This window comes from Manis pentadactyla, chromosome 2, assembly GCF_030020395.1.
Source record: "Manis pentadactyla isolate mManPen7 chromosome 2, mManPen7.hap1, whole genome shotgun sequence".
Classification (NCBI taxonomy): domain Eukaryota; kingdom Metazoa; phylum Chordata; class Mammalia; order Pholidota; family Manidae; genus Manis; species Manis pentadactyla.
In genome coordinates this window covers 83,856,040-83,883,625 of record NC_080020.1, presented here as the reverse complement: position 1 = coordinate 83,883,625, position 27,586 = coordinate 83,856,040, and the positions used below count along the sequence as shown (strand labels likewise).

The 27,586-nt window shown below is 34.2% G+C and overlaps 1 protein-coding gene across 2 annotated transcripts in view; it reads right to left on the bottom strand.

Annotated features, from left to right (window-relative positions):
* The window catches only part of CERT1 (ceramide transporter 1), a 110,403-nt gene that overhangs the window by 44,887 nt on the left and 37,930 nt on the right, over window positions 1-27,586 (bottom strand). For both annotated transcript variants that reach the window (XM_036886104.2, XM_036886105.2), the window contains exons 4-6: window positions 12,933-13,040; window positions 11,999-12,137; window positions 7,658-7,741 (exon numbers count right to left, since the gene is read on the bottom strand). In XM_036886104.2, the coding sequence (XP_036741999.1) occupies window positions 7,658-7,741; window positions 11,999-12,137; window positions 12,933-13,040 (331 nt within the window). The remainder of the gene's footprint in view (window positions 1-7,657; window positions 7,742-11,998; window positions 12,138-12,932; window positions 13,041-27,586) is intronic.

The following is a 27,586-nucleotide window of genomic DNA, read 5'->3' as shown; positions in this document are numbered from 1 at the left end:
GCTATTGAGAAGACTAAATATGTATCTACTGTATGACACAGCCATTCTACTCCTAAGTATTCACCCCCAAAAATAAAATGTATGTCCATAAAAAGACTTGTACATGAATGTTCACAACAGCATTATGTGTAATAGCCCCAAATGTAACAACCCAAATGTCCACCAACAGATGAATGGATAAGCAAATGGTGGTGTATCACAACAGGGGAATACGACTTAGCAATCAAAATAAATCAAATACTGATAACATGCAGTAACAACGATGAATCTCAAACTAAGAAAGAAACCAGGCCAACCCTCACCTCCCCACATTGCATGAGGCCAATCGTACTAAATTCTAGAAAATACAAACTAAACCGTAGTAACAGAAAAGAGAAGGGGAATAGAGGGGAGAGAGGGATAACAAAGGGGATGGAGGAAACTTTTGAGGGTGATGGACATATTAATTTTTTTTTCCGTATCATTAATGTACAATTACATGAGCAACATTATGATTAGACTCCCCCCATTATCAAGTCCCCACCACAGGCCCCTTTATGGTCACTGTCCTTCAGCATAGTAAGATGCTATAGAATCACTACTTGTCTTCTCTGTGTTGTACTGCCTTCCCTGTACCCCACACCCTACATTATGTGTGCTAATTGTAATGCCCCTTTTTCCCCCTTATCCCTCCCTTTGCACCCACCCTCCCCAGTCCCTTTCCCTTTGATAACTGTTAGTCCATTCTTGGGTTCTGTGAGTCTGCTGCTGTTTTGTTCCTTCAGTTTTTGTTTTGTTCTTATGCTCCACAAATGAGGGAAAGCATTTGGTACTTGTCTTTCTCTGCCTGGCTTATTTCACTGAGCATAATACCCTATAGTTCCATCCATGTTGTTGCAAATGGTAGGATTTGTTTTCTTCTTATGGCTGAATAATATTTCATTCTGTTTATGTACCACATCTTCTTTATGCACTCATCTACTGATGGGCACTTAGGTTGCTTCCAGTTCTTGGCTATTGTAAATAGTGCTGCGATAAACACAGGGGTGCATATGTCTTTTTCAAACTGGAATCTTACATTCTTAGGGTAAATTCCTAGGAGTGGGATTCCTGGGTCAAATGGTATTTCTATTTTTAGTTTTTTGAGGAACCTCCATACTGCTTTCCACAATGGTTGAACTAATTTACATTTCCACCAGCAGTGTAGGAGGGTTCCCCTTTCTCCGCCAATATTTGTTGATCCTAGTCTTTGCGATGTTGGCCATCCTAATTGGTGTGAGGTGATATCTCATTGTGGTTTTAATTTGCATTTCTCTGATGACTAGCGATGTGGAGCATCTTTTCATGTGTCTGTTGGCCATCTGAATTTCTTGTTTGGAGAAGTGTCTGTTCAGCTCCTCTGCCCATTTTTTAATTGTATTATTTGCTTTCTGTTTGTTGAGGTGTGTGAGTTCTTTATATATTTTGGATGTCAACCCTTATCAGATATGTCATTGATGAATATATTCTCCCATACTGTAGGATGTCTTTTTGTTCTACTGGATGGTGTCCTTTGCGGTAGAGAAGCTTTTTAGTTTGATATAGTCCCACTTGTTCGTTTTTGCTTTTGTTTCCCTTGCCTGGGAGAGATATGTTCATGAAGAAGTTGCTCATGTTTATGTCCAAGAGATTTTTGCCTATGTTTTTTTCTAAGAGTTTTATGGTTTCATGACTTAACAATCTTGATTGTGGTGACAGGTTCATAATATCAAAACTTAACAACCTGTGCATTTAAAATATGTACCATTTATTTTATGTCAATTGTACCTCAATAAAGCTGTTAAAAAACAGTTTCTTTTTCTTATATTTTCTGAAAACCCCTTCCATCATTGTAACTTCTATATCTTCTATCACTCTTATCAGGACTGCAATTTTATTATAAACTTTTTTTATTAACAATCAACTTAGAAATTAAAAGTCATCTGTATTTTATATAAGAGAATGTGTGTGACTATAATGGGTCCTCCCTGCTAAATGTTTGCTAATTTATGTACTTAAGGGTCAGTGTACGATGGAAAGTCTTTGAAAAAAATACAGAAATATAGAAAGGTACCTCTTCTGCTGCATTTCCTTTTCAGAATGATACAGGAGTTATGAAACAGATTTTAAAGCTCAGTTGATATTTCAACACTAGTCTCACACATAGTATGATGTCTGAAATAAATTAATCTTATATTACATCTGTTGGGAAATGAAAGTCATGAAGACAAATCTCACCTTAATCTATCATCCACTGGGCTCCACTGGTTACTTAAATTTTTGCTCCAAATCTCCTCTATGTAGAACTGTATTAATTTGAAGGAAAACTTAAGCAAAATCCCTAAGTATTTGACAGTTTAAAATTAGCATATTCATCTAAATGCCTCAGTTGAAAACCAGGAAAGACCATCTTAAAGAAGTAAGGAGACATGCCTTAGTTTCCTCTGGGAAAACGATACTAATAGTATCATAGTAATAGGGGGTTGAAAAGATGTGGATGTAACCATGCATATCAAGGGCAGAAATGCAAGAAATCACAAAATAATCTATAATCTAGATTTGTAAGTATTTAGGCTCTAAAGATTATCATTCAGATTTATAGTTCTTTCAACTGAACTGAACTTACACACTTGAAAAACTCTTGAAGGTTATTAACTAACACTCAGAAAAGCAAGGAACCCATAAACTAAGTAAAAAAAAAAATGCTGACAGAAGTCAAGAGATCTGTAATCCCTTCATTTCACTAAGACTCTCACACACTAATTTGAAAGTAGGCAACTTAAGGAAGAATCCCAAGTTTCTGTGGTGAGTTTTCATTTTCCCCACACAAATTATTTCAAGCTCTCTCTCTCTCTCATACACACACACACACACACACACGCATGCATGTGACAGAAACATGACAGAAAAAAAACTGGTGGTCAAGTCCTTCCAAACATACAGGATGGCAACTTTGTTTAAATCTCTCACCTGTTACTATGATAAAGAAGAAACATGGCTGAAGACTGTAACACTAATATCATCACACCAGAGTCAACAATCAATTGGCTTGGGACTACCGGCCTATTGTAAATATGAATACTATTTTAACAAAAATAAGATACAGTTGGCTAAAAACTAAATTAAAAATATTCTCACATGAAAAAAAAGGAGATAAAAAGTGATCTGTGGTCTAAATTCTTCATTTAGACAATTAATGTATGAGCATATGCACACAGACTACATGGGGGGAAATGACATGGTAATACTTATGTTTCCTAGAGAAATGCACATTCCATTAACACTAAATGTCCTCTCAGTGAGATTCATCAGAAGTATATCTTGATTTGATAGGTCAGTTAATATTTACTGCCATTATTTTATACAGTAGATGACATGACAAAATGCTCGTTATTATTTACAAAATAGGGATAGATATGTTAGAAAATTAGTCAGAGAATATGATTAGAAATATAGTTAAATGGGAACTTGGAAATATAATAAATATTAAAAAGTCCACACAAGTGGCCATCTTCAACATTTAATACAATTTAATCATATGAAGTAAGGATTTAGGAGTAAGGTAATTTTTTACTTTGGAGTAGTTTGATCTAAACCAGAGGCCAAAAAAAAAAAATCACTAATATTGCTAAGTCAGTTTATTTAGTCTTTTTCAAAGTGACAGTTTTACTGAAATACAATTCACTGCCATTAAAATCTACTCACTGAACATGTATAATCACCAAGTTGTAACAAGCATCACCACAACCAACTTTAGGATGTTCTCATGAACCACCCCAAAAAATCCCATGCATATTAGTACTTCCCATTTTCTCTAACCCTAGGCAATTGCTCATGATTTTTGTCCTTATCATCTAAGTTACCAAATTTGTTGGTCACATTTCCCTGTAATCCTTCTTATTTTTGCGAGATTAGTACTAATGCCCTTCCTTTCATTTCTGATTTTAGTAATTTTGAGTCTTCTACCTTTTTTTCTTAATAAGTTTAGCTAGAGGTTTATTTATTTTGTTATCTTTTCAAGGAACTAACATAGTTTCAACTGCATTATTTTTCGATTCTCTTTCTTCTTTTATAATAAAAGTGTTTCAGCTACAAATTTCCCTGTAAGTACTGCTTTAGCTGTAGCATATAAGTTTTGATATGTTGTGTTTTTGCTTTCATTCATCTTACAATATTTTCTAATTTCCTTTGTGATTTTTGTCTTTGATCCATTGGTTATTTATGAGTGTGTAAATTTCTACATATTTGTAAATTGCCCAAATTTCTGTTACTGATTTCTAATTTCATTTCACTATGGTTAGAGCATATACTTCAATGTGATTTCAATGCCTGTAAATTAACTGAAGCTTGTTTTATGGCTAAGTGTAAGGTCTATCCTCAGCAATGTTCTATGTGTAAATGAGAAGACTGTATACACTCCTATTGTTGCGTAGAGTTTCTGTAGATATCTACTAGGTCTGTTTATACTACTCAAAGATTTTATTTCATTGCTGATCATCTTCCTATTTGTTCTAGCCACTATTGAAAGTTGGGTATTGAAGTCCCAAATAACTGTTAGTAACTATTATTACTATTAGTAGAAGTCTCTGTTACTACTGAGTTGTCTTTTTTCTCTCCAATTTGGTCAGTTTTGGCTTCATGTATTTTGGAGCTCTGTTATTACATGCAACTATATGTATAATTATTGTATCTTTTTGATGAATTGACCCTTTCATTGCCATAAAAATATCCTCTTTTGGCTCTAGAAATATAAGTTGAAAAAAAGACAGTACAGAATATAATGGAAGAAAATTCATAGTAGAGGTAAGTAAGACCTTTGCTCACAAAAGGCTGAGGAAACAGTGCCTACACTAGGAAAATGAATTCCTGAGGTCTTTACTCTAACTAAGGAAGATGTTTTCTTATCCCAAAGTTTCTCCTCTGGCCTAATCTTCCAATTATTTAATTGCCCTTCTTATAATCTGAGAGTCTCTGGAAGTTTTACTCTTTCTCTAGTCTTCACACCCCACCCGTAATTCTATTCTTACAATATTTGCTATTTACTAGCAGGTTGGGAAGCTAGGGCTAAATTTTTAAACACTTGAACATAATATCATAATAAGTGATCTAGATTTAATCTTTAATGATGGCCTTAATGATGAAAATCATACAATGACCACTCCCAAGAGCAGAGTGTCATTTCTCCCTTTTCCAGTGTTTGTTGGATCTAGCATTAAGACCTGTCTGTATTTGAGAGATGACTGACATACCCTAACCCCAGACTACAAATAAAGCAGTGCCACATTTAAAGACTACGTTCTACTCACTTTATCAAATTATAAAACTTCTGACTTATTTCCACATTTAAAGACTACATGTTCTACTCACTTTACCAGATTATAAACAATACTTCTGACTTATTTCTAGAACTTAAACACAGAAAGATACTTTTTTTTTTTTGCTCAGCCCTTTTTAGCCATTTTGGTATCTTTATTCATATTTTTATTCTATTATTTTTATCTATTTTTTATTTTGGTATCATTAATATACAATTACATGAGCAACATTGTGGTTAGTAGACTCCCCCCATTATCAAGTTCCCACCACATACCCCATTACAGTCACAGTCCATCAGCATAGTAAGATGCTATAGAATTACTACTTGTCTTCTCTGTGCTATACTGCCTTTCCCGTGCAACCCCCCTACATTATGTGTGCTAATCGTAATGCCCCTTATTCCCCTTATCCCTCCCTTTCCACCCATCCTCCCCAGTCTCTTTCCCTTTGGTAACTGTTAGTCCATTTGTGGGTTCTGTGAGTCTGCTGCTGTTTTGTTCCTTCAGTTTTTTCTTTGTTCTTATACTCCACAGATGAGTGAAATCAGAAAGATACTTTCTTTCCATCTATGGTGCTTTAGAAGAGTTAATTTCCATCAACGGAATTTACTTAAAGGAATTTCAACAGTGAATTCCACCAAGTGTACTTAAAACATGAGTTGTGATTTAAAAAATGATGCAGAACATCTTGCAGGGTTTTTCTCTAAATGACTTCAGTAAGTCTGTCTTTTCTTGCTTGGTTTCAAGCCTCTCTTCAAAATAGAGATGTTGGAGGCTTTCCTCAAATGTCTGGAGATCTGACTATCTGTTCACATTTCAGAGTTATGTACTGGAAGCTCTATAAGCACTTAGTAGGGCTTTGTCACTAGTAGACTTTATCAAAAGGTGATCTAACAGAGAGATAGCTTTTTCATCTCTACTGATATACAGGTCTTTTTGCTGTGGCCATTCAGTGTTTCCAAAGTTACCTTCTAATTTTGTTTCACAAAATATATGTCTGGTAGATGGCAACTGTGGAAACAGGGTAAGAGAAGAGAGCTGGGAATTGCATCTTTCAAGTACGCAGACTTTCATTTAGTCCCTGGCTATCAGAGTTCTTGGAGATAAACAGGAAAACAAAGCTGTTAGATTTCAAAAAACAGTATGTAAATTTCTACTTAATCACTTTGCTGATAGGCCAAGACACCTGTCTTCTGCTATGCCAGATATTCCTGAATCTAGAACTCTCCAGTTCAATTTCTACAGAAAATAAGCTTTCATTCTCTTTTGGGGAATGTAGGTGGAGCAGCTGGATGTGCATGAGATGCAAGATTGGACCTGGAAGTTTTACAACTTTTTTCAGTAATTTTTCCTATATCCAAATAAAATCTTTTTTCTATTAAAGCAGGTTATTTGCTGTGAAATTAAAAGGTAACTGAAAGAACCTTCCCAAAATAATCCCTAAAGATAAATCTAGATAACTCAGTAAGGTTTAACCTTTTGGTCCTAAGTTAGAAGGACAGCTTTGGAATAAGCAGCTAACATTTTGCAAGACTAGGAAGGGGGTAGGCCATAATGAAGAAAAGTGCTGTGATGAAAATAAGAAACAGGAATAGGAAAGAATGAAAATGTGGGGGAAATTTAAATTTGGATATGTCAAAGAACAGCACTGACTATGAATTACAGGTTTCTGGGTTTTTTTGTATTTTAAGATTTCACATTTAAGTGATAGCATGTGGTATTTGTCTTTGGTTTATTCTCTTAGCACAATGCCCTCTAGGTTCATCCATGTTACTATAAATCACAGGTTTCTCATGAACAATTCAGAATTCCACCTAATCAGTTAGCACTTATAAACAGACCAACACTTACAATTAGAATATGAAATAAGCCACCTTACCTTGTTCCTGGGTATATAAACAATTATGCTGTGAAATCAGAGCTATTTCAATAATCTTCCTTTAATAACACTGATTATAAACTTTTTAACACCAGTTTATCAAGAAAGAAAAGAACATTAAATAGAAATACAAACATTCAAATTTCATTATAATTCTCCCCTCCCCCACACCCAAGAAATAAACCTTTTCAATACTAAAAACTGGTTTTACCAAATACTACTGAAATAAGTGGGCTAATACGTGAAATTTAGAATGAGTCTATTAGATAATGAGTGGCCATTATATTTAACATCAGAATGTATATTTTATGTATATATATTTTCCTGGAAGAAACTTTCAGTTTCCAGTAGTTTCACTGCTTTTAAAAAAATTACTCAACTACATAATAATAATTTTTGTTAGTTATTTACTATATAGCTTTAGAAAGTATATTTTATCAGGTGAGAGGGAAAATATGCTACTTACACTTTTCCTTAGTGCCATTGGTATTATGCAAGGAGTCTCCATCAGAACGTGTTGTAGGAAAGTCATCTTCATCATCTTCTACCACTAAATAAAATATATTTAAGGATATCAGAATGAGAGGAAATAGAAATTAATTATTCTTATGTTTAGCTGAGTCAATATACTTATTCTGTGAATGTAGACCTTATTCACCTTTGTATCTTCAGTGGTTATCAGGGTATGCCCAATTAATGCACTGTGGAATGTTTTGAAATACATTATTATAAAAACCATACCCATTCTCATTTGTGTAAGGAATGGTACTGAGATATGAATTATTTGTCCTTTAGTCTTCTTGTCTCTTCCTATCCACCCTGGGCAATTTCTTAATTCTAGCAGAGATCTACAAGGGCTGAGCAGGACTGTAAGAGGGTAACTTACAGGCAGATGATACTTTTAGCTTGCCTCTGGGAATTCTTAAATTTATCATTTCTGGACATGCAGGGAAAATAGAATGATTTACAGATGTGGTATCAATTTTCATTCATCCCAAAGTGTCTGTGCACGGACGTGCCTTTTAACTTATCCAATTTCAGAAATAAAATAATCTCCATCTCCATACCTCTTTACTCTATGTACTATCCCTTTTACTGCCCAAAATACTTTACTCCTCCACACTATATATTCCACTCTTACTGCAAATTTCTAAATCTTTTCCTCTGCTTTTTAATCAAGCTTTTTTTTATGGCTTCTTTATCTTTTGAGGAACTCCTTTCCAGAAGGAATCTTCCTTCTGAACTAACACCTTAATTCTTGCCCTTGTCTCTATCTCAGGAGTAATTTGGCTCTACAAGAAACATCTCATCTACTTTAACTCTCTCTCCAATGGATACAGACCTCACTCCTATTCCTTATTCCCTCCCTTAACTAAATAATAGGAACCATCATGGAAAACACTTTTATTCTGTACTTCCATTTTCTAATTACTGGGCTAGTTCGTTTTTCACTTGAAAAATCTGCTAATCATGCATAACAACTTTTTCAAATTCTAAGCTGCTATTTATTATGTACTAATACCTACTCTTCATTTCTACCCAGGTAACTGACAGCAATATCTGACTGACATTTTGCTTTTCCATATCCATCATTCCTGCAGACTTACATATCCATACTGAAGTCCCTGCAGATCCCTCAGTCCCAAGATTAATCAGATTCCCAAATTCTGTACCTTCAAATTCTCATCAATCATTTGCAAATATGGTCAATTCTAAAAAATTCATTAACACAGCACACTGCTCTGTTTTTAAATCAGTACTCATCATCAGACAAGATCCTGACCTTGTCTTAAGACTATTCTGATTAACTGTTCTTAAATGCTACTAAAAGGTTTACATTTCACTCATCTCATTATTATTTGCTTTGTGTTACTAAAGATGTACTTTCTGTATCCCTACTATCCAACAGCCTAATACCACTAAACAGAGATTTTCAACCTTATTTTTTCTAGTCCAATACTCAATATATAAAACTGACAAAAATGAGAGCTGCTCTGGCTAAAAGAGGGTCTCCTCTGCCTTTTCCTTCCTAATCACAAACTCCTTTTTCCATCTTTGAGAAACCTTTAAGGGATGTCTGATATGGCTTGAAACCACTGTCCTAATATAAATCCTCCATCCCAATCAGACTGGTCTCCATTATCAATGTTCAAATCTATTATGCTAAATCCCATCTTTGAATCTTGCACATTCCTAATTTCCTTATCCATGTAATAATTCAAATTAACCACATTAATAACATCAGCTTTCACTTACTGAACTTTTGCAGTTAGGCACAGTGCTAACATATGTATTCTCATTTAATTCTCACAATCATATGTGCTAGATATAACATCCATTTTACAGTCAAGGCAACAGATGTGGGAAAATGTAAGTGATCTGCTTCAAGTCATCAAACAATGAATAAAAGAGTGAGATTGGAAGAACATTTCTTTAATGTGGTATATATGTCTCCTTTTAAAATCAATCGGTATGTTTAGGTCAGAGATAATGGCTTCTATTTTCTAATCTCGGAGTATCTAAGTCTAAAGGGTTAATTTTTACTGAAGCATGTGTAGAGTGGGGAGGAGGGGTCAGATTAAGACTGCCTTACCAGCAATTCTGATAAAACATTTTATATGAAAACACTAAACACTAAAGTAAAATGAGAGTTTGCTATTATTAGTTCAGTGACACATAAAGAAAATTTTAAGAATCACTGTCCTTCATTAAGTCATAAAAAAAAAAAACATTCTAACCAAGAATATTCTACCCAGCAAAGTTATCACTCAGAATTAGAGAGACAAGTTTTCCAGCCAAGGAAAAGCTAAAGTTCACCACCACTAAACTAGCCTTAAAATAAATATTAAAGGGACTTCTTTAAGCTCAAAATAAAGGGCAACAATTAGTAACAATATAAAGGGCAACAATAATTTAGTAGACTAAATTACTGGAAAAGTAAATACATAGTAAAGGTAGTGGATCAATCCCTTTTAAAGCTAGGATGAAAGTTAAAAGATTTATCTACTACCCATAATCCACTGGTGTTATAGACTTAGTTTTGATGACTTATTTAAGTATACCTATAGAGATCCTTAGACTTGAGTCAGCAACTCTGATCTACAAAGTAGGAAACTATGGTCTACATCCTTATTTCACCTTCACCCAGGATGTATTCTTAGTATTAATTAAATATTCTTAGTATTTCTTAAAATAGTATTTACAAGGAAATCAGTTGTTAAAAGTTGAATTGTGTACCCCCACAAAATTCGTACGTTGAGGTCCTAACACCCCGGGAATGTGACTACTTGGATACAGGGTCTTTACAGAGATCACCAAGTTAAACTGAGGAGATTAGGGTAGGCTCTAATCCAGTATGACTGGTGTCCTTATAAAAGGAGGAAATCTGGACACAGACACTTAGAGAAGGAAGATGATGTGAAGACACAGGGAGAAGACAGCTGTCTACAAACCAAGGAGAGAAGCCTAGAACAGATTCTCCCCTCAGAAGAAACCAAACCTACCAACACCTTGACCTCAGACTTAAAGCTTCCAGAACTAGAGAATATAAACTTCAATTTTTTTAAGCTACACTGTCTGATACTTTGTGATGGCGGCCCTAGCCAACTAATACATTAGTCTATCAGTATTGTTATCTATCTATTCAAACATGAATAATGTTTAAAACTATTCCTCAAATCTTCTACCAGGTTATCACTGCATCCCAACTTCTCCATCACTTTTGTCCTTGAAATGCTGTATGTACTATTGAATTGGCTAGAGAACACCAAGGTGTTGTCTCATTAGTATGGAAATACACTATTCTAAGGTTTTTATACTATACTTCAAGTGATATACTACTTGAAGGTGGATGTGAAAAGGTAAATGTACATACTATGAACTCTAATGTACTCACTAAAATAACAGAGTTGTAACTAAAAAGCCAACGAAATTAAAAAATATAATAATAAAAAAACTAAACCCAAAAGAAGGCAGAAAAAGTGAACAAAGAACAAAAAGAGAAAAAGAAGCTGAACTCAAATCAAACACATTTAATAAGACAGAGAAATGAAACCATGTCAGGCAACCTAGTAATCCTGGGAATGAACTTATTAGTGCTCTTTAGGAACACTGCTATGAGTAGTTCACTTTTGCCTTCACAGAAAATAAGTGAAAAACTGAAGAGCAGATGTTGACATCATCAATAATGTATCTTTAGTGGTAAGAAAGGAAAAGTAACTTCACAACTCACATTGTAAGTTAACTGATGATCCTCTCTCTCTCTCTCTCTCTCTCCAAAAAAAAAAACTAAAAATCATTTTTAAATGTATATGTAGCTCCATTATGGGCTTCTTCTATGAGAAAAAGGTCAGAGGGAAAGAGGGGATTAGAGACAGAGGGAAAGAATGAAAGGTGAAGAGAGAAAGAGGAAGAGAAAGACAGCAAGAAAGAGATGGACTGATCCCAGATCTGGAGGATTTAACATAAACTTGTTATAAAGACCCATCATAGGGTAAATAAAATAACTAGACGTAATCATGTAAAATGCTCATATTACCAAGATGACACGTAGTATATTTTTTAATGAAATAAAGAGTTTAAAAGTCATTAAAAAAAACTTCAGTGGTATCTGGTATGGGTTATCAGATTAATTAATGTGTTGTTAAAGTACAAAGTTATATGGATACTGAAACCTGTTACACTGGGGTCTGCAGCAAAAGTGACTACAATTACTTTCATTACTTAAAGACATTATTACCCTTTAAGATCAAGAAGCTTTAAATCCATTCATTCTCCAAGTAAAAATAGTAGTAATAGCCTAATTAACCTTTATCCCTTTGTAGTTCATCCTTGGAGACAGCATCAGCACAGGCATCAAAGAACTTCTGTAGAGTATCAACTTGTCTACATAGGATATCTCTAAAGGTTTCCATTTCAGCCAATTTCTCACGTAAACTGTGGCCTTTCTGCAAAACACAAAAAGGGGGGAGGGGTTGTATTTCAAGTTAACAAAACTGGAATTTATTTAGTATTATGGTATTTCATCACTTTTTATGGTCTACATCTTACTAGTGAGGGTATGGGGTAGGGAGAGCTGTCAAGTTCATGTAATACTCCCAGAGATAGACTTGAAACTAATTTGTGGCTTAACAGTGATCAGCCTGAAGGAAATAAGAGAGTAATAAGCCTGACAATTTCCCAATATAACATTTAATATTTTCAAATTAGACATTGTGAGGAAAATCGTTGAACACTTTGAAATGAGTAAAAATATTACTGGGTGTTCTTTCAAAAGAATAGTAGGCGTGTCATCAAAGAAACCCTTAGGAGGGGCTGTTGTCTGATCACAGAGAAGTCTTTGATCTCACTCCATTTGAGGTATTTTACAACTCTTGAAGAGTAGAAAACATTGTAATGTCAATGATTCTTGTCCACAGCCATGCAAATGAACATTTGTTCAGTGAAGATAACATTGGTTACAAATGTGTGGCTACAGATCACTTTTGCATGTATAGCAAAATCATTTCAACATTCTTCAGGTTATTCTCTGAACCAATTTTTTTTCCTTACATCTTATCTCATTAATGAATGAAATAAAATCTCTGAAATGTGCTCATTTTATATTTATATGAATCATGATTTTACCGTTTATTCTATACCAACTTCAGATTCATTACATGGTAGAAAAGTTCTTTCAAACTATCAAATTCTGTTTACAACATTCAGTACTAAACTCCATTCAAGCACTCATAACTACAAACCTTGAAAGAAGAGGTGGATGTGGCAGAATAGCCACTTGCTCCAGATACAAGTGACACCATTGAGCCATGTCGACGCAAGCTAGATTCAGATCCATATCCAGATTCAGTCTAAAAAAAAAGTAAACTATGTGAAAGAACAGTAAATTTAAAATACTTAAACATCTCACAAAAAATTGTCACTATATGAGGTGATTGATATTAACTAAATTTGTTGTGGTATAATTTCACAATTACACTTATATCAAACCATTATGTTGTATGTACATTTTAAACTAATACAATGCTACATGTCAATTATGTATCAGTAAAACTGGAAAAAATACTTAAGAGAACATGAAAATTTTCCTACAAATTAGTAAGGCTATTTTACAGTAATTAGCAGTTTGAGTTCACTCAAGGAATAAAGGCAAACACTGGCATAAGCAATACCTTTCATCCTAATTGCCATTTAATTTAGAAATTCACTAAATACCAACTATAGGCTGGGCTAGTAAGCTGGAGTGTTCAGGCAGAGGAAAACTACATAGTATAGTCAAATGCACAGAGAAATGAAAGTAGAATAGTGGCTAGCAGGGGCTAGGAAGTGTGGGGAATGAGGAGCTAGAATGAAAACAGGTACAGAGCTTTCACTAAAGGAGATGAACAAGTTCTGGACATGGATGGTGAAGGCTGAACAACAGTGTGAATACACTTAATGTCATAGAACTCTACATGCAAAAATGGCTAAAACAAATTTTGTTACGTATATTTTACCACGAAAAAAAAAAAAAGTATAGAACAAGGACAAAAACAATAATAATAATAGGAAAATTTCCAGGACTATTTTTCTTTATAGATAAATTGCTTATCCTGACATAGATCAAATATCACTGTCTCAATGAAGACTTTCATATTAATACAGTTTGTCTCTGTATCCTCAACCATTCTTAACATATCACAATCATATCATTTACCACTCAATTACACTACTATACATTTTTAAATTCCTACTGCACTTGGGTCTTTTGTTAGAAGATTTATCATTTTTGAAGCCACCTTAACAGTTCATGGTACAAAGAAAGTTCCCAATTTTGCCAGTCTGGTAGGTAATCATACCGTGAAAGATAACTGAACTCCTGGATGTTGGGGTATAGTTAGACTCAGCCCTGTAATAATACTTCCATCTTATTTTGATGGGGCTGGCACTCTTCAGTGCACTAATTTCATACCCCACCCTCCCTAAGACAAATGAAGTACTAATAATACAAAAAATCTGAATATTTGAAAAAAATAACTTCCAAAAGTATTATTCATTATTTTAGTCCTTGTCACTAAACTTAAGAGGTAAAATAATATGTAATCATTTTTGGTTCAACACCCAGTAGCAACAAGTGTAAGTTGTAGTAAGTTACCTGATTTTCAAGATTAAGATCAGAAATAATAAAAAATTAAATGCAATGTATTTTCAAAACATCTCCATTGACATTTTACATCTTCTTATATAGCTTATAGTTTACCCATGATATTATTCTAATTGCAAAATGTTCTTTTAGGTATATGGACATTAAGTTTTTATACTGATTTAACTAATAAATACAAATTTTATGTAAATGGTATTAACACACGTTTAAAACGTTTTTCCAGGTCAGCATCACTTCTTTAACTTAAATTTAATATTCTAGGAAGGAGGAGGAAGAGGGAGAAAGAAGAAAAAAGGAGGAGGAAAAGGAAGAGGAATCCATAACCAAAATACTAAAGCATCTCATGAAAAAGGAAGGAGTATCTTCAGGCAAAGACACCAGAAATTTATCCATGTGAAAACAAGCAGCCTCTTAAATTTCAAACTTCCAGTACCTGTCAGTCACCAAACATTCAAAGCGACATTGTCATATTTCAATGTTCACTTATAAAAATACTCTACCTAAAAATGTACTGCAATAAACTCTGAATTTACTAACAAATTACATATAAACTTAAGACTAGATGGAATCACAGCTCTTTTCCAAGACATACATCACTCTCTTCCATCCATATCTCAAAGCAAAGTCTTAGATGAAGCAAAATAAGTATTTTTGTGTCAGAAAATCTATTAATGAAAGGGTAAGGATGTACTTTATTCTATGTAAGTTATACCTCAAAACAATTAATTTTTTTTAAGAGACAAAACTAATGTATGACAGAAGAAAGCAATCCAGGGTGCAATAGGGACACTAATTACAAAGAGGTACAAGAAAATGGTGGCGGGGGTTGTGAGTTACAACTGTCAAAATTCAACTGTCCAGTTAAAGTGGATACATTTTAAGAATGTAAATCACGAGCCCTGCCTCCTTGTTTGCCACCTTATAATAAAACTTTCTCCTGCAAAAAACAAAGTAAATTGCACCTCAATAAAGTATGTTGAGAAAAATATGTAAACTTGTTTCAATATAACAGTATCAATGTAGCAAAAGAGAATTTTAACTACAGCAATCACAGTTCACAAAAAAACCTTACCAAGTAACATCTACCATCTCCACTTAAGTACTTTATATCAACGAGTCTTAAACAGAGCAAGTCAAAGCTGTTTACTTTTCTAAGATCTTGAAACAAAATATAAACACTACAAAGCTTTATTAAAAGCTCCTTTACTATAAACATACTTCTTATATCCTTGTCTGTTTTTTTCTGTTCCACTATCTCAAAACCAATATTATTTCCTTACAACAAAGACTGATAGAGCAAAAGACTCAACTACAACAATATTGATATTGCTATCCATTTTAAGTAATGGACAGTAAATAAATGTAAAGGCTGAGATTTAGTGTAATTGTACTTTTACCTCTAATAAAGTTTCATTTAAATAAATCCCATTATAAATTATATAAATTGTTCCAAGGAAAAAGGAAATAAAGTATAACCAATTCCACTGTTCTCAATTTAAATAATGGAGATTGATTTGTTGCTCTATTTAAGTCAATAAATGCACCGAGATAACTTTATAAAATAATTTGTGTTTAACAAATGCACATACATACACAAATGAATCCTCAAGGTTTAAAAACTAGTCATTCTGAAAATGCTTATTTTGTGCCAATGATGCTGCCATTTTGTAAAACAATCCTGATAGCCTCTAACTGTATGACAATGCTTGACTGGCTTCCTTCACACGACATGCCTCTGATTCAGTTTTGGATTTCTCTCAAAAATCGACTCTATTTCAAACACATCAATATTTAACAAATACTTTGTCACAAGTGCTAAAAATAATTCTAAAAGATAAGTTTATATAACTATACTGAAAAAGTGGCAGTGTTGCTGACACATCTATTTTGGAATTCCAAGATGTTCACTTTGAAGGCAACAATACATACCCTGAATTTCTAAGGGCTATTTTTTGAAGGCAAAGTGGGTGACGGAAGCAAGGATGGAAACGAGAAGTAATTATTTAGTCACAATTGATTATTAAATGTTCTTTATAACATGCTTTCAAAAATCTCACTGGTATGGTTTAGGGAATAATACTTGAAAGGCTTTTTCTCAATCTCACCCACTCTTCCACAAGAAAAAAGAAGCTGAGTTTCCTAACAACCTCTAATCACCGTTAGAGTATTTCGAAAATACCAAATTCTATCTAAAACTAATTATGTAGAAATCAAACACAGTTACTGTAGGACTATTTTCCTCTTTCAATATATCTGTTTTAAGCTACCTCATACAAATTACTTTGCAAAAAATCCCTTCTTTCCCAGGTTTGTGTTTGTAACACTCCTGAAAATATTTTGCATAAACATAAAATGCCATTTTGGGTCAATGAAACACATACTGAACACATCCTATATATAACAAGGTTTACTTTAAAAGAAAATACTACAGGAATGAGACCACACCTTTGTTGTAACATTTCCATTAAAAAAAAAAAAAAAAAGCACAATCTTTTGGCCACTAGAGGGGCTCAGTAGCATTTTTCAAAGCAGCTGTATACTTGGAATGCTGATACAAAGGTTACTGTTGGTCAAAGTACCACAGTAACCTTTAGACTAATTCCTTTACATGTAACTTCACCCTCCGTAACTTGACTTTTTGAGAAAAAATAAAAGCATGATAAGTTAAGCCATATAGTTCAAAGTTATGAATTTTAAAAACCACCAGAAAAGCCTAAGAATTGATTTGAAAAGTCCCTTAAAATCACAGCTGAAATATGTAGCTTAATTTAGACATGCGCAAGATAAACATATATTATCATTTTGCAGTATGTTTACTAGCCCATCTATGCTCTGAAAGTAGTGGAATAAAATACAGCAAAAAACGCTGACTTGCTTATTAGCTTCTGCCTTTTGAAAAGCTTATGTTTTTTTCTAATATTACTTCTCCAGCTAAATATGGCAAACAAATTAAGACAAAAATTAAGTGACTTCCTCATGATACCAAAAATGATCTAATTATTTGTGGCACAGTCCTCTTACCCCTAAACTACACTGTCTTTTTCCGTTTTAATTATGGGAAGAGAAAATGCAAGATTAAATGTTAACATAACAAGGGAGTGTTTTTCAGAAACAGAAATTCTGAAACCCATAATAAAACCAAATAAACTTCTATATTGTCAGCACACACATCTGCCTTCAATATTATTTTATAGCAAACCACATGAAAAGCAAGACATTATAATCAGAAGAGTGATTTAATCAATAGGGTTGTGATTTAAAATACAATAAACTGCAATGGCAACTTTATTCTTGTCTAGGTCAACATAAACATATTATTCGAGATAAAATTTGACACAATTTCATGCTCATAAATATTAAAATCTGTTTAGCTTTTCAAATACGTATGGCTTCCTGTAGTAGTCTCCAAAGCAGAGAACACAAGCAAGCCTAAGAGTGAGAAGACAGGCTCTAGAGTCACTTTAAAAACGAGACGTTGAGACATGGCAGTCATTACCTTCTTGGGCTTAATTATCTTTAAAATGATACGGCTGGTCTAGAGCTACAGTTCTCTATTCTAAACCTAAAGACCAAAACTTAGACTAAAAATGTACATAATCTAGTAGAGAACAAATTAAGGCAGTCCTTTGTTAAACCAGATGGGAAGGTATAGCACAATTCATTCAGAAAAGCAATATTTATAATGCATCAGATGAGAGGTTCAATCCACAATGACTTCCAGGAATTGCAGCACATTATGAATCAAAGAAATTTAAATATATTTAAGAAAACGGTACTGAAGATTTTACATATTCTGTCTAAAACCAAGCAGCAATACAATTAACTTCACCGAGTAGAATTATTTGCTCAGCCTCGACATTTTTCTCAAGTCATACTGGAAATAGAACATCTGTTTAGATTTAGTCCAAAAGATATTTTTTTTTTTCTTCTCATTTCCTTGAACAGGCAAAGTGCTGTAGCGGGATGAGGCAGGAAGAATTAACAGGACCTTATCACATGCCTTAGTTGAGTGTTAAAAGAATGCTAGAGGGGCAGAAGAAAGTAAGACAGTGCCTATTACAATCCAAAGTAAAAAAAAAAGTCCAAACACAATATGGTACTGTAGGGGTAAGGAGTCACACAACAGCTGCCCCCACTCTCTCCTTGCTTTCAGACCTTCCTTTCTTAAAATTATAGTTCAGCACTTTCAATTCCACCATATATTCTTATATCTACAGGGGGAAACTGGTAAGCTATCAAGCCCTTCCTTTCTACCAAAAGCTGTTTAGGAATCCAATCTACGACACAGAAGATTATTCTAAACAAACTCTTTGACACTGTGAAATTCAGTTTCATCTTTCTTTTTAGTCCTTCCTCTTTTGAGGGATTCTAGAGGTCCAATTGTCTTTTTACTTAGTGACATTAAATAGAGGTGAAAAATAGATAAATGAGGCTGTCTAAGGAAGTCTGCTAAACAATTTTTCCACCCTAGCTTTAGAAACAAATACTAAAGGTAAGGGAGATCCTTTTTGTTTTGCATTGAGGAGGGCTGATGATAGAGTTGAATAACTTCAAATTGATTTCTGCATATTAATTCCAGAGAGTCACACTGTATCAACTGTAACAGAAACAACAGTGAAAGCTAATACTTACAACATGTACTTTGTACCTGATGCTAACATGGCATGAGGCTATTTGTAGGTGATTTTATATAATGTCTTCAGAGTCACACAACTGATAAGTAAGGGAACCAGGATTTTAATTTCAGATTCAAGTGCCCACGATGTTAATCATTACACTAATGTTGCCTCAACATCTAGACACTTTGTTTCTACTTCTTCAAATCTGTCCCCTTTTTCTATTTTCCCACTGCCATTCTCTATTTGTGGTCACTGAGTATCTCACTTGGACAAATTCTCCAGTTTAATAACTGCTTCTAAGTCTTGTTCCTCTTGAAATCCTTTCCAGTGTAGCCATAGCAGTCCTTTAAAAACAGACATCTGATTCTTCATTTCCTGTTTTAAATCTTATTTGGGTGCCCCATTTCTCCTAGGATCAAGCCCCTACATTGCTTATAAGAACCTGTTAAAGGTAGAAATATAAACTACTATCAGCCTCCAATTCATTTATTTTCCTTTACTTAAAATGTATTGCATCAGTACAGTTGTGATAAGTATTTTGTTCTTGCATATATTCGTTATATGGAGATATTACCTGTTTTGAAATAGAACTTGAAGAAATAGACAAGGAAATAAGAAGTATACTTTACAGTGAAGAAATGTTTAATAATACTTTGTAATACTCGTATTACACCATAAATGCTTCAAAATAATGTTTGCTACTATTCCTTCTTCACCTCCCATAAAGGCAGGATATTCCTTTATCTCTTTACTCCAGGAACACTTATACAAGAGAAAATAAAAGAAGAAGTTAGCAGCAGATGTAACAAAATATAACGATGCTCCTTCACTTTATTTTATGGTTTGCCATTGAGAAAAGGGCTAATGCATATTTTCTTACAGAAGGAAGTTCCATAGGCAGAGTAAAATGATGATTCCATTCTTTTTATGTAACTGCAAAGAGATGACAGTGGCAAAACAGTTAGTTACTTTTGAAGCTGCCTTAAGTGTCCCAGAAAGAGAAAAAAACAGGTTTAATATGTTTAAGTAGTATTCACATGTTTGTTGAAATGTTAAGATTATACTTGGACCAAGGACCTGAACCATGAATTCTTCTCTGAAAGGAACCTAAAAGAAATACATGCACATTAAATAATCATGAGCAAATGAACATTCTTTATTACTCTGGGGCTTTGGTCCCAAACCTAAATTTTCTATAAGAGACATAGATTCCTCTCTTAGAGGACAGGGGAGAAATAGAGATCTATATCAAATATGAAAAGATACCCATAATGTATTACTGAGTGGAGGCAAAAGCTACAAAACAGTATAGTATCGTTTATGTAAAACTGTAAGGCTGTACACGCAAAGAAATAACTGGAAGTAATCTTTAACCAAGGATCAACAGTGGTCATTTCTATGTGGCCTGAATTTCAATTTTTCCTTTTTGTAGTTTTCAGTATTGTCTATGCTGTATGAATTATTTACAGTAATCATATAGCACTTATATGAAAATAAAAAAAGTCATAGAACACATTTTCAATCTATCTCACTGAGGGTTAAAAAACAAGTCACTCTGGTAAAGTTGCAGTGAAATTAAGATCTGTACATTCTGCACAAGGAACATACACTAGTACAACCTTTTTGGAAAGCAATTTGGCAATACTCATTAAGAGTGCTCATATCCTCGGAGTTGGAGGATATTACACTCAGTGAAATAAGCCAGGCAGAGAAAGACAAGTACCAAATGATTTCCCCCATTTGTGGAGTATAACAAAGAAGCAAAACGGAAGGAAAAAAACAGCAACAGACTCACAGACTCTAAGAAGGGACTAGCTGTTACAAAAGGGGAGGGAGGGAGAAGGGGATTGAGGGGTATTATGAGTGGCACACATGGTATGGGGGGGATCATGGGGAAGACAGTGTAGTACAGAGAAGGCAAAGAGTGACTCTGTGGCATCTTACTATATATACTTTTGGACAGTGACTGCAATGGAGTATGGGGGGAACACGATAACATGGGTGAATGTAGTACCCACATTGTTTTTTCATGTGAAACCTTCATAAGAGTGTATATCAATAATACCTTAACAATAAAAAAAGTGCTCATATCCTTAAATGTAGCAACTCTACTTCTGAGAATCTCAGGGACTATAAGGACAACCAAAGCAGAAAATTATGCTTTATGTAAGAAGGTAGTGAGTATTAAATACAGAAAATTTTTTTAATAATCTAAAGGTATAGGCAAATGACAAACAAAATTACAGTAAAATATTAACAGCTCTGTTAGGAGAAAATGATGTTAGATGGGGGAAAAAAATAGGATATAGACTTTGTTATCTCTACAATGTTTTGGGATATTACATGAAAAAGCAGTCTTATGTATAAGATTAAAGGTAGTTGTGTTTTTTCCTTTTTTTTTTTTTTTTTAAATTATTTTTTATTGAAGGGTAGTTGCTATATGTCACCAATGCCATAGGCTCATAAGATAATCTGAGAATTTCAGGTTTCTTTTTGTTTTTTCCTTATAATGACCACATATTACTTTTAAAAACCAGCAGTGGGAGGTAAGGGGATGGGGTGGCAGTAAAATCTAATCAATAAAACTATTTACAGTAATTTACAGTAATGGTTTTAAAAGACTTGATAGGAATTTTTAGGTTTAACTGTATGGGGCAGATTTTTTAAAGAAGTGGGGAGTGACTGATACTTTATTTTTAGTTTCCAATTATACATACATGAAAAAAGATGAAATTACCCAGAAAGGTGGATATTACAAAATACTAAGGTTTTTGTTGTAACAATGTTACCACTCACTGATCACTATTCTTGTAATTGATTCAATTTCACATTTTTTTTGTTTATAATAATTTTTTTAACTTTGGTATCATTAATATAAAGTCATATGGGCAACACTGGGTTACTAGATTACCCCCATTATCAAATCCCCACCACATACCCCATTACAGTCACTGTCCATCAGTATAGTAAGATGCTGTAGAGTCACTACTTGTCTTCTCTGTACTCTTCTGCCTTCCCGGTGCACACCCCTACATTATGTGTGCTAATTGTAATGCCCCTTTTTCCCCTTATCCCTCCCTTTGCACCCACCCTCCCCAGTCCCTTTCCCTTTGATAACTGTTAGTCCATTCTTGGGTTCTGTGAGTCTGCTGCTGTTTTGTTCCTTCAGTTTTTGTTTTGTTCTTATGCTCCACAAATGAGGGAAAGCATTTGGTACTTGTCTTTCTCTGCCTGGCTTATTTCACTGAGCATAATACCCTATAGTTCCATCCATGTTGTTGCAAATGGTAGGATTTGTTTTCTTCTTATGGCTGAATAATATTTCATTCTGTTTGTGTACCACATCTTCTTTATGCACTCATCTACTGATGAGCACTTAGGTTGCTTCCAGTTCTTGGCTATTGTAAATAGTGCTGCGATAAACACAGGGGTGCATATGTCTTTTTCAAACTGGAATCTTACATTCTTAGGGTAAATTCCTAGGAGTGGAAGTCCCAGGTCAAATGGTATTTCTTTTTTTAGTATTTTGAGGACTCTCTATACTGCTTTCCACAATGGTTGAACTAGCTTACATTCCCACCAGCAGTGTAGGAGGGTTATCCTTTTTCCACATCCTCGCCAGCATTCCTTGTTCCTAGTTTTTTCTATGTTGGCCATCCTAACTGGTGTGAGGCGATATCTCATTGTGGTTTTAATTTGTCTTTCCCTGATGATTAGCAATGTGGAGCATCTTTTTATGTGCCTATTGGCCATCTGAATTTCTTCTATGGAGAACTGTCTGTTCATATCCTCTGCCCATTTTTTAATAGGGTCATGTGATTTTTCGGTGTTGAGGTGTGTAAGTTCTTCATATATTTTGGATGTTACCCCTTGTCAGATATGTCATTTACAAATATATTCTCCCATACTGTAGAAAGCCTTTTTGTTCTGCTGATGGTGTCCTTTTGCTGTACAGAAGTTTTTTGGGATGATGAGGTCCCATTTGTTCATTTTTGATATTGTTTCCCTTGCCCGAGGAGATGCATTCAGGAAAAAATTGCTTATGTTTATATTCAAGAGATTTTTGCATATGTTTTCTTCTAAGAGTTACATGGTTTCATGACTTACATTCAGGCCTTTGAGCCATTTTGAGTTTACTTTGGTGTATGGGGTTAGACTATAATCCAGTTTCATTCTCTTGCATGTAGCTGTACAGTTTTGCCAACACCAGTTGTTGAAGAGGCTGTCATTTCCCCATTGTACATCCATGGCTCCTTTATTGTACATTAACTGACCATAAATGGTTAGGTTTATATCAGGACTCTCTAGTCTGTTTCATTGGTCTGTGGGTCTGTTCTAGTCCCAGTACCAAATTGTCTTGATTACTGTGGCTTTGTAGTAAAGCCTGACATTGGGGAGCATAATCCCCCAGCTTTATTCTTCCTTCTCAGGATTGCTTTGGCTATTCTGAGTCTTTTGTCGTTCCACATGAATTTTAGAACTATTTGCTCTAGTTCGTTGAAGAATGCTGTTGGTATTTTGATAGGGATTGCATTGAATCTGTAGATTGCTTTAGGCAGGATGGCCATTTTGACAATATTAATTCTTCCTACCCAAGAGCATGGGATGTTTTTCCATTTATGAGTGTTCTCTTTAATTTCTCTTAAGAGTGGTCTTGTAGTTTTCAGAGTATAGGTCTTTCACTCCCTTGGTTAGGTTTATTCCTAAGTATTTTATTCTTTTTGATGCAATTGTGAATGGAATTGTTTCCCTGATTTCTCTTTCTGCTAGTTCATCGTTAGTGTATAGGAATGCAACAGATTTCTGTTGCATTAATTTTGTACCTGGAACTTCGCTGAATTCAGATATTAGGTTCTAGTAGTTTTAGAGTGGATTCTTTAGGGTTTTTTATGTACAATATCATGCCATCTGCAAACAGGGACAGTTTAACTTGTTCCTTGCCAATCTGGATGCCTTTTATTTCTTTGTGTTGTCTCATTGCTGTGGTTAGGACCTCCAGAACTATGTTGAATAAAAGTGGGGAGAGTGGGCATCCTTGTCTTGTTCCCGATCTTAAAGGAAAAGCTTTCAGCCTCTCGCTGTTAAGTATAATGCTGGCTGTGGGTTTGCCATATATAAATGTTGAGGTACTTGCCCTCTATAACCATTTTGTTGAAATATTTTATCATGAACGGATGCTGAATTTTGTTGAATGCTTTTTCAGCATCTATGGAGATGATCATGTGGTTTTTGTCCTTCTTTTTGTTGATGTGGTGGATGATGTTGATGGATTTTTGGGTGTTGTACCCTCCTTGCGTCCCTGGAATAAATCCTACTTGATCATGATGGATGATCTCTTTGATGTGTTTTTGAATTGTTTGCTAATATTTTGCTGAGTATTTTTGCATTTATGTTCATCAGGGATATTAGTCTGTAATTTTCTTTTTTTGTGGTGTCTTTGCCTGGTTTTGGTATTAGAGTTATGCCGGCCTTGTAGAATGAGTTTGGGAGTATTCCCTCCTCTTCTACTTTTTGGAAAACTTTAAGGAGAATGGGTATTAGGTCTTCACCAAATGTTTGATAAAATTCAGTGGTGAAGCCTGGTTCAGGGCTTTGGTTATTACATAGTTTTTTGATTACCACTTCAGTTTTGATGCTGGTAATTGGTCTGTTCAGATTTTCTGTTTCTTCCTGGGTCAGCCTTGGAAGTTTTTATTTTTCTAGAAAGTTGTCCATTTCTTCTAGGTTATCCAGTTTGTTAGAATATAATTTTTCATAGTATTCTCTAATAATTCTTCGTATTTCAGTGGTGTCCATAGTTGTTTTTCCCTTCTCATTTCTGATTCTGTTTATGTGTGTAGACTTTCTTTTTTTCTTGATAAGTCTGGCTAGGGGTTTATCTAGTTTGTTTATTTTCTTAATGAGCCAGCTCCTGCTTTCATTGATTGTTTCTATTGCTTTATTTTTCTCGATTTTAATTATTTCTGCTCTAATCTTTATAATGTTCCTCCTTCTACTGACTTTGGGCCTCATTTGTTCTTCTTTTTCTAGTTTTGTTAATTTTGAGTTTAGACTGTTCATATGGAATTGTTTCTTCCTGAGGTAGGCCTGTATTGCAATATACTTCCCTCTTAGCACAGCCTTCACTGCATCCCACAGATCATTCAATTTCACTTTTACGCAAAATGGGAATAATAACTATATTGATAGGCTTTTGGAGGATTAAATGATATTAGTACCTAATTACTGTATCCGTCTACAGATCAGAAAGGGGCTATTGAAAAGAACAAGGGGCTAGGAAATGAATAGTGATATAAGCATTCCTACCAGTGATTAATATTTCGCCTGTCACGTAATGGATTCTCTATGTGACTGAAAAATGACAGTATTATTTTCAGCTAGGATAACATTTTAATTTGTAGGACATTAATTTACTTTGCTACCTGTTCTCATTTTTCCTAACCCAATGCTGTCTTTCATCCCCCAAAACCAAATAATCCCAGAAAAATTTACCAGGTGATAAAGATGACTTAAGAAAAATCTTCTTCAAGTTATTACCTGAAAAAGATTTATTTGATGAAAAAGAACAGTTCTGTTTTTTGACTTTCTCAGAAATATTTTCTCCCTGCTAATATCCAATATACCCAGCAAATAAAATTAGAAAAGAGTTTCCTCTGCTGCCAGTATATGTAAGCCATGCTACCCACCATTAATTTTCCACATCAAAAATAGAAAAACAGACTCCCATCTGCTCTGATGACTGTCAGAAATCTTCCCTTCTAATTAAATAAAAACTCGAATGCTGAAACATTGTAAAAATTGACTTTTATCACATATAACCTTATTTTCCTTAATAGTTTCTGTAGCAATGACATGAAAACTTATTCAACTCTATATTAACTGTTTATGTTTTTTCCCTAAAGAAACATTTTGCAAGCAAATAACAGACTGATAAAGGATAGAAAAATAAGCTGAAAATCTGGTAATATTCACCTATACTGTTAGAAGTAAATATATGGTAAACATTATAAAAACTTGTAAATTTGGTAAATATTATACAAAGTTATAATACTTCAGAATATTATATTTGTAGAACTTTCAACCCCACCCTATCCTTTAAGTACAAGTAAATATACAATTAATTATAAATGGACAAAGGGCAGCAAATTTATAGAAACCTGGAGTGAAAAGGCAGTCGGATTTTCTCAAGACTTTTATTTTGTGAAATACCAGGAGGTTAGGTCAGGTAGCAGTAGTAGTGGAAGCTGAAAAGAAGCCAAAGACAGGAAGAGGTCATGACAAACTAAGGAAAAATAAACTAAGAGTAGGATGGTAGAGCAAAAGTTATAAACAAGAACTATGAAAGAGAGAAAAACAGAATGAAATTAAGCTACATCAACTGTAGGTAGGGGACAGGTGATAAGATAGTAACTGAGTTTTGCTAAAAATATGAGCACTCAGTAATACAATCCCAGTTTTCTTCATAGGTATGGCATTCTACATTTCTTGGTTCTTGGCAATATTCCCATTTCTCAAGTAACATGAGCTGGCCTATATTCCTTTTAACTTAAAAAGCTTAATTAAAGTGAATGGAGCTATGACAGCAATACCTGTGAGATCTCTTCAAAATTTCAACACTCACTTGTTCTGAATAGACAACTATGTTCAGCTTTAACAGATACTGCAAAATTGTTTTCCAAAGTGTTTGTACCAGTTTACACCTGTTGCTCTGTATCCTTGCTAACACTTGGTATTACCCTCTTTTTTTCTGACAGGTATGTGGTGGTATCCCACTGTGGTTTAAACTTGCATTTCCCTGATGACTACTGGCATACAGTACTTTTTCACATGTATTTATTACCCATTTAGATATCCTTTATATGAAGTACCAGTTCGAGTCTTTGGGGTTTTTGTTTTTGAGCCATGTAAACTATTCTTATTGATTTTTAGGATACTCCCTGACTTTATGAAATAAAATGTTGTCAGTTATACCTCAACTGGCTATACAATTAATACGCTTAGCTACATATATGTCTTCTTACATCACTGGTTCATGTAAAATCCTCTCATTCCTCTTTTACCATCTTGGTAAAAGGTAAACACCCTCCTCAGATAAAATAAAATGGCTAAAAACTCTGTAAATTACTGACATTTATTATCTCTTTCCAATATTATATACTTTACAGGCAATATTTGAAAGTAGAAAGTACAGATGTTAGTTGAGGTGAATGTATCTTTCAAACACTGCAGGAAAACAAAAACTAGCAAAGTTATTTAAATGTCCTTGACAGTTAAATTATTTTTATTCCAGGAATACTAATGAATATTAAGGAGTGTTGGTACCTTGTTTTCTTCCTTGATTTCACCAACCTCAAAAGTGCTGGTAGTGTGACACTATAAATCAGGTGTTAAAAAAACAATTTACTAACCATGTATGGATTACTTCAAACAATTTAACAATTAACTCCTACTATTAGTAACTAACCATATTCCTGGTCTTAATAAGAGAAAAATCCAGAGGCATAATGAAGTTTCTTTGCGGGTTAATAAAGTTCAGTTGTGACCCAATGTACTTGGTTTATTTGTACAATTTATGTGAGAAAATGGAAACTCTATCAATCTGACAGCTACTAGAGATTTGCACTGCCCTCAACTA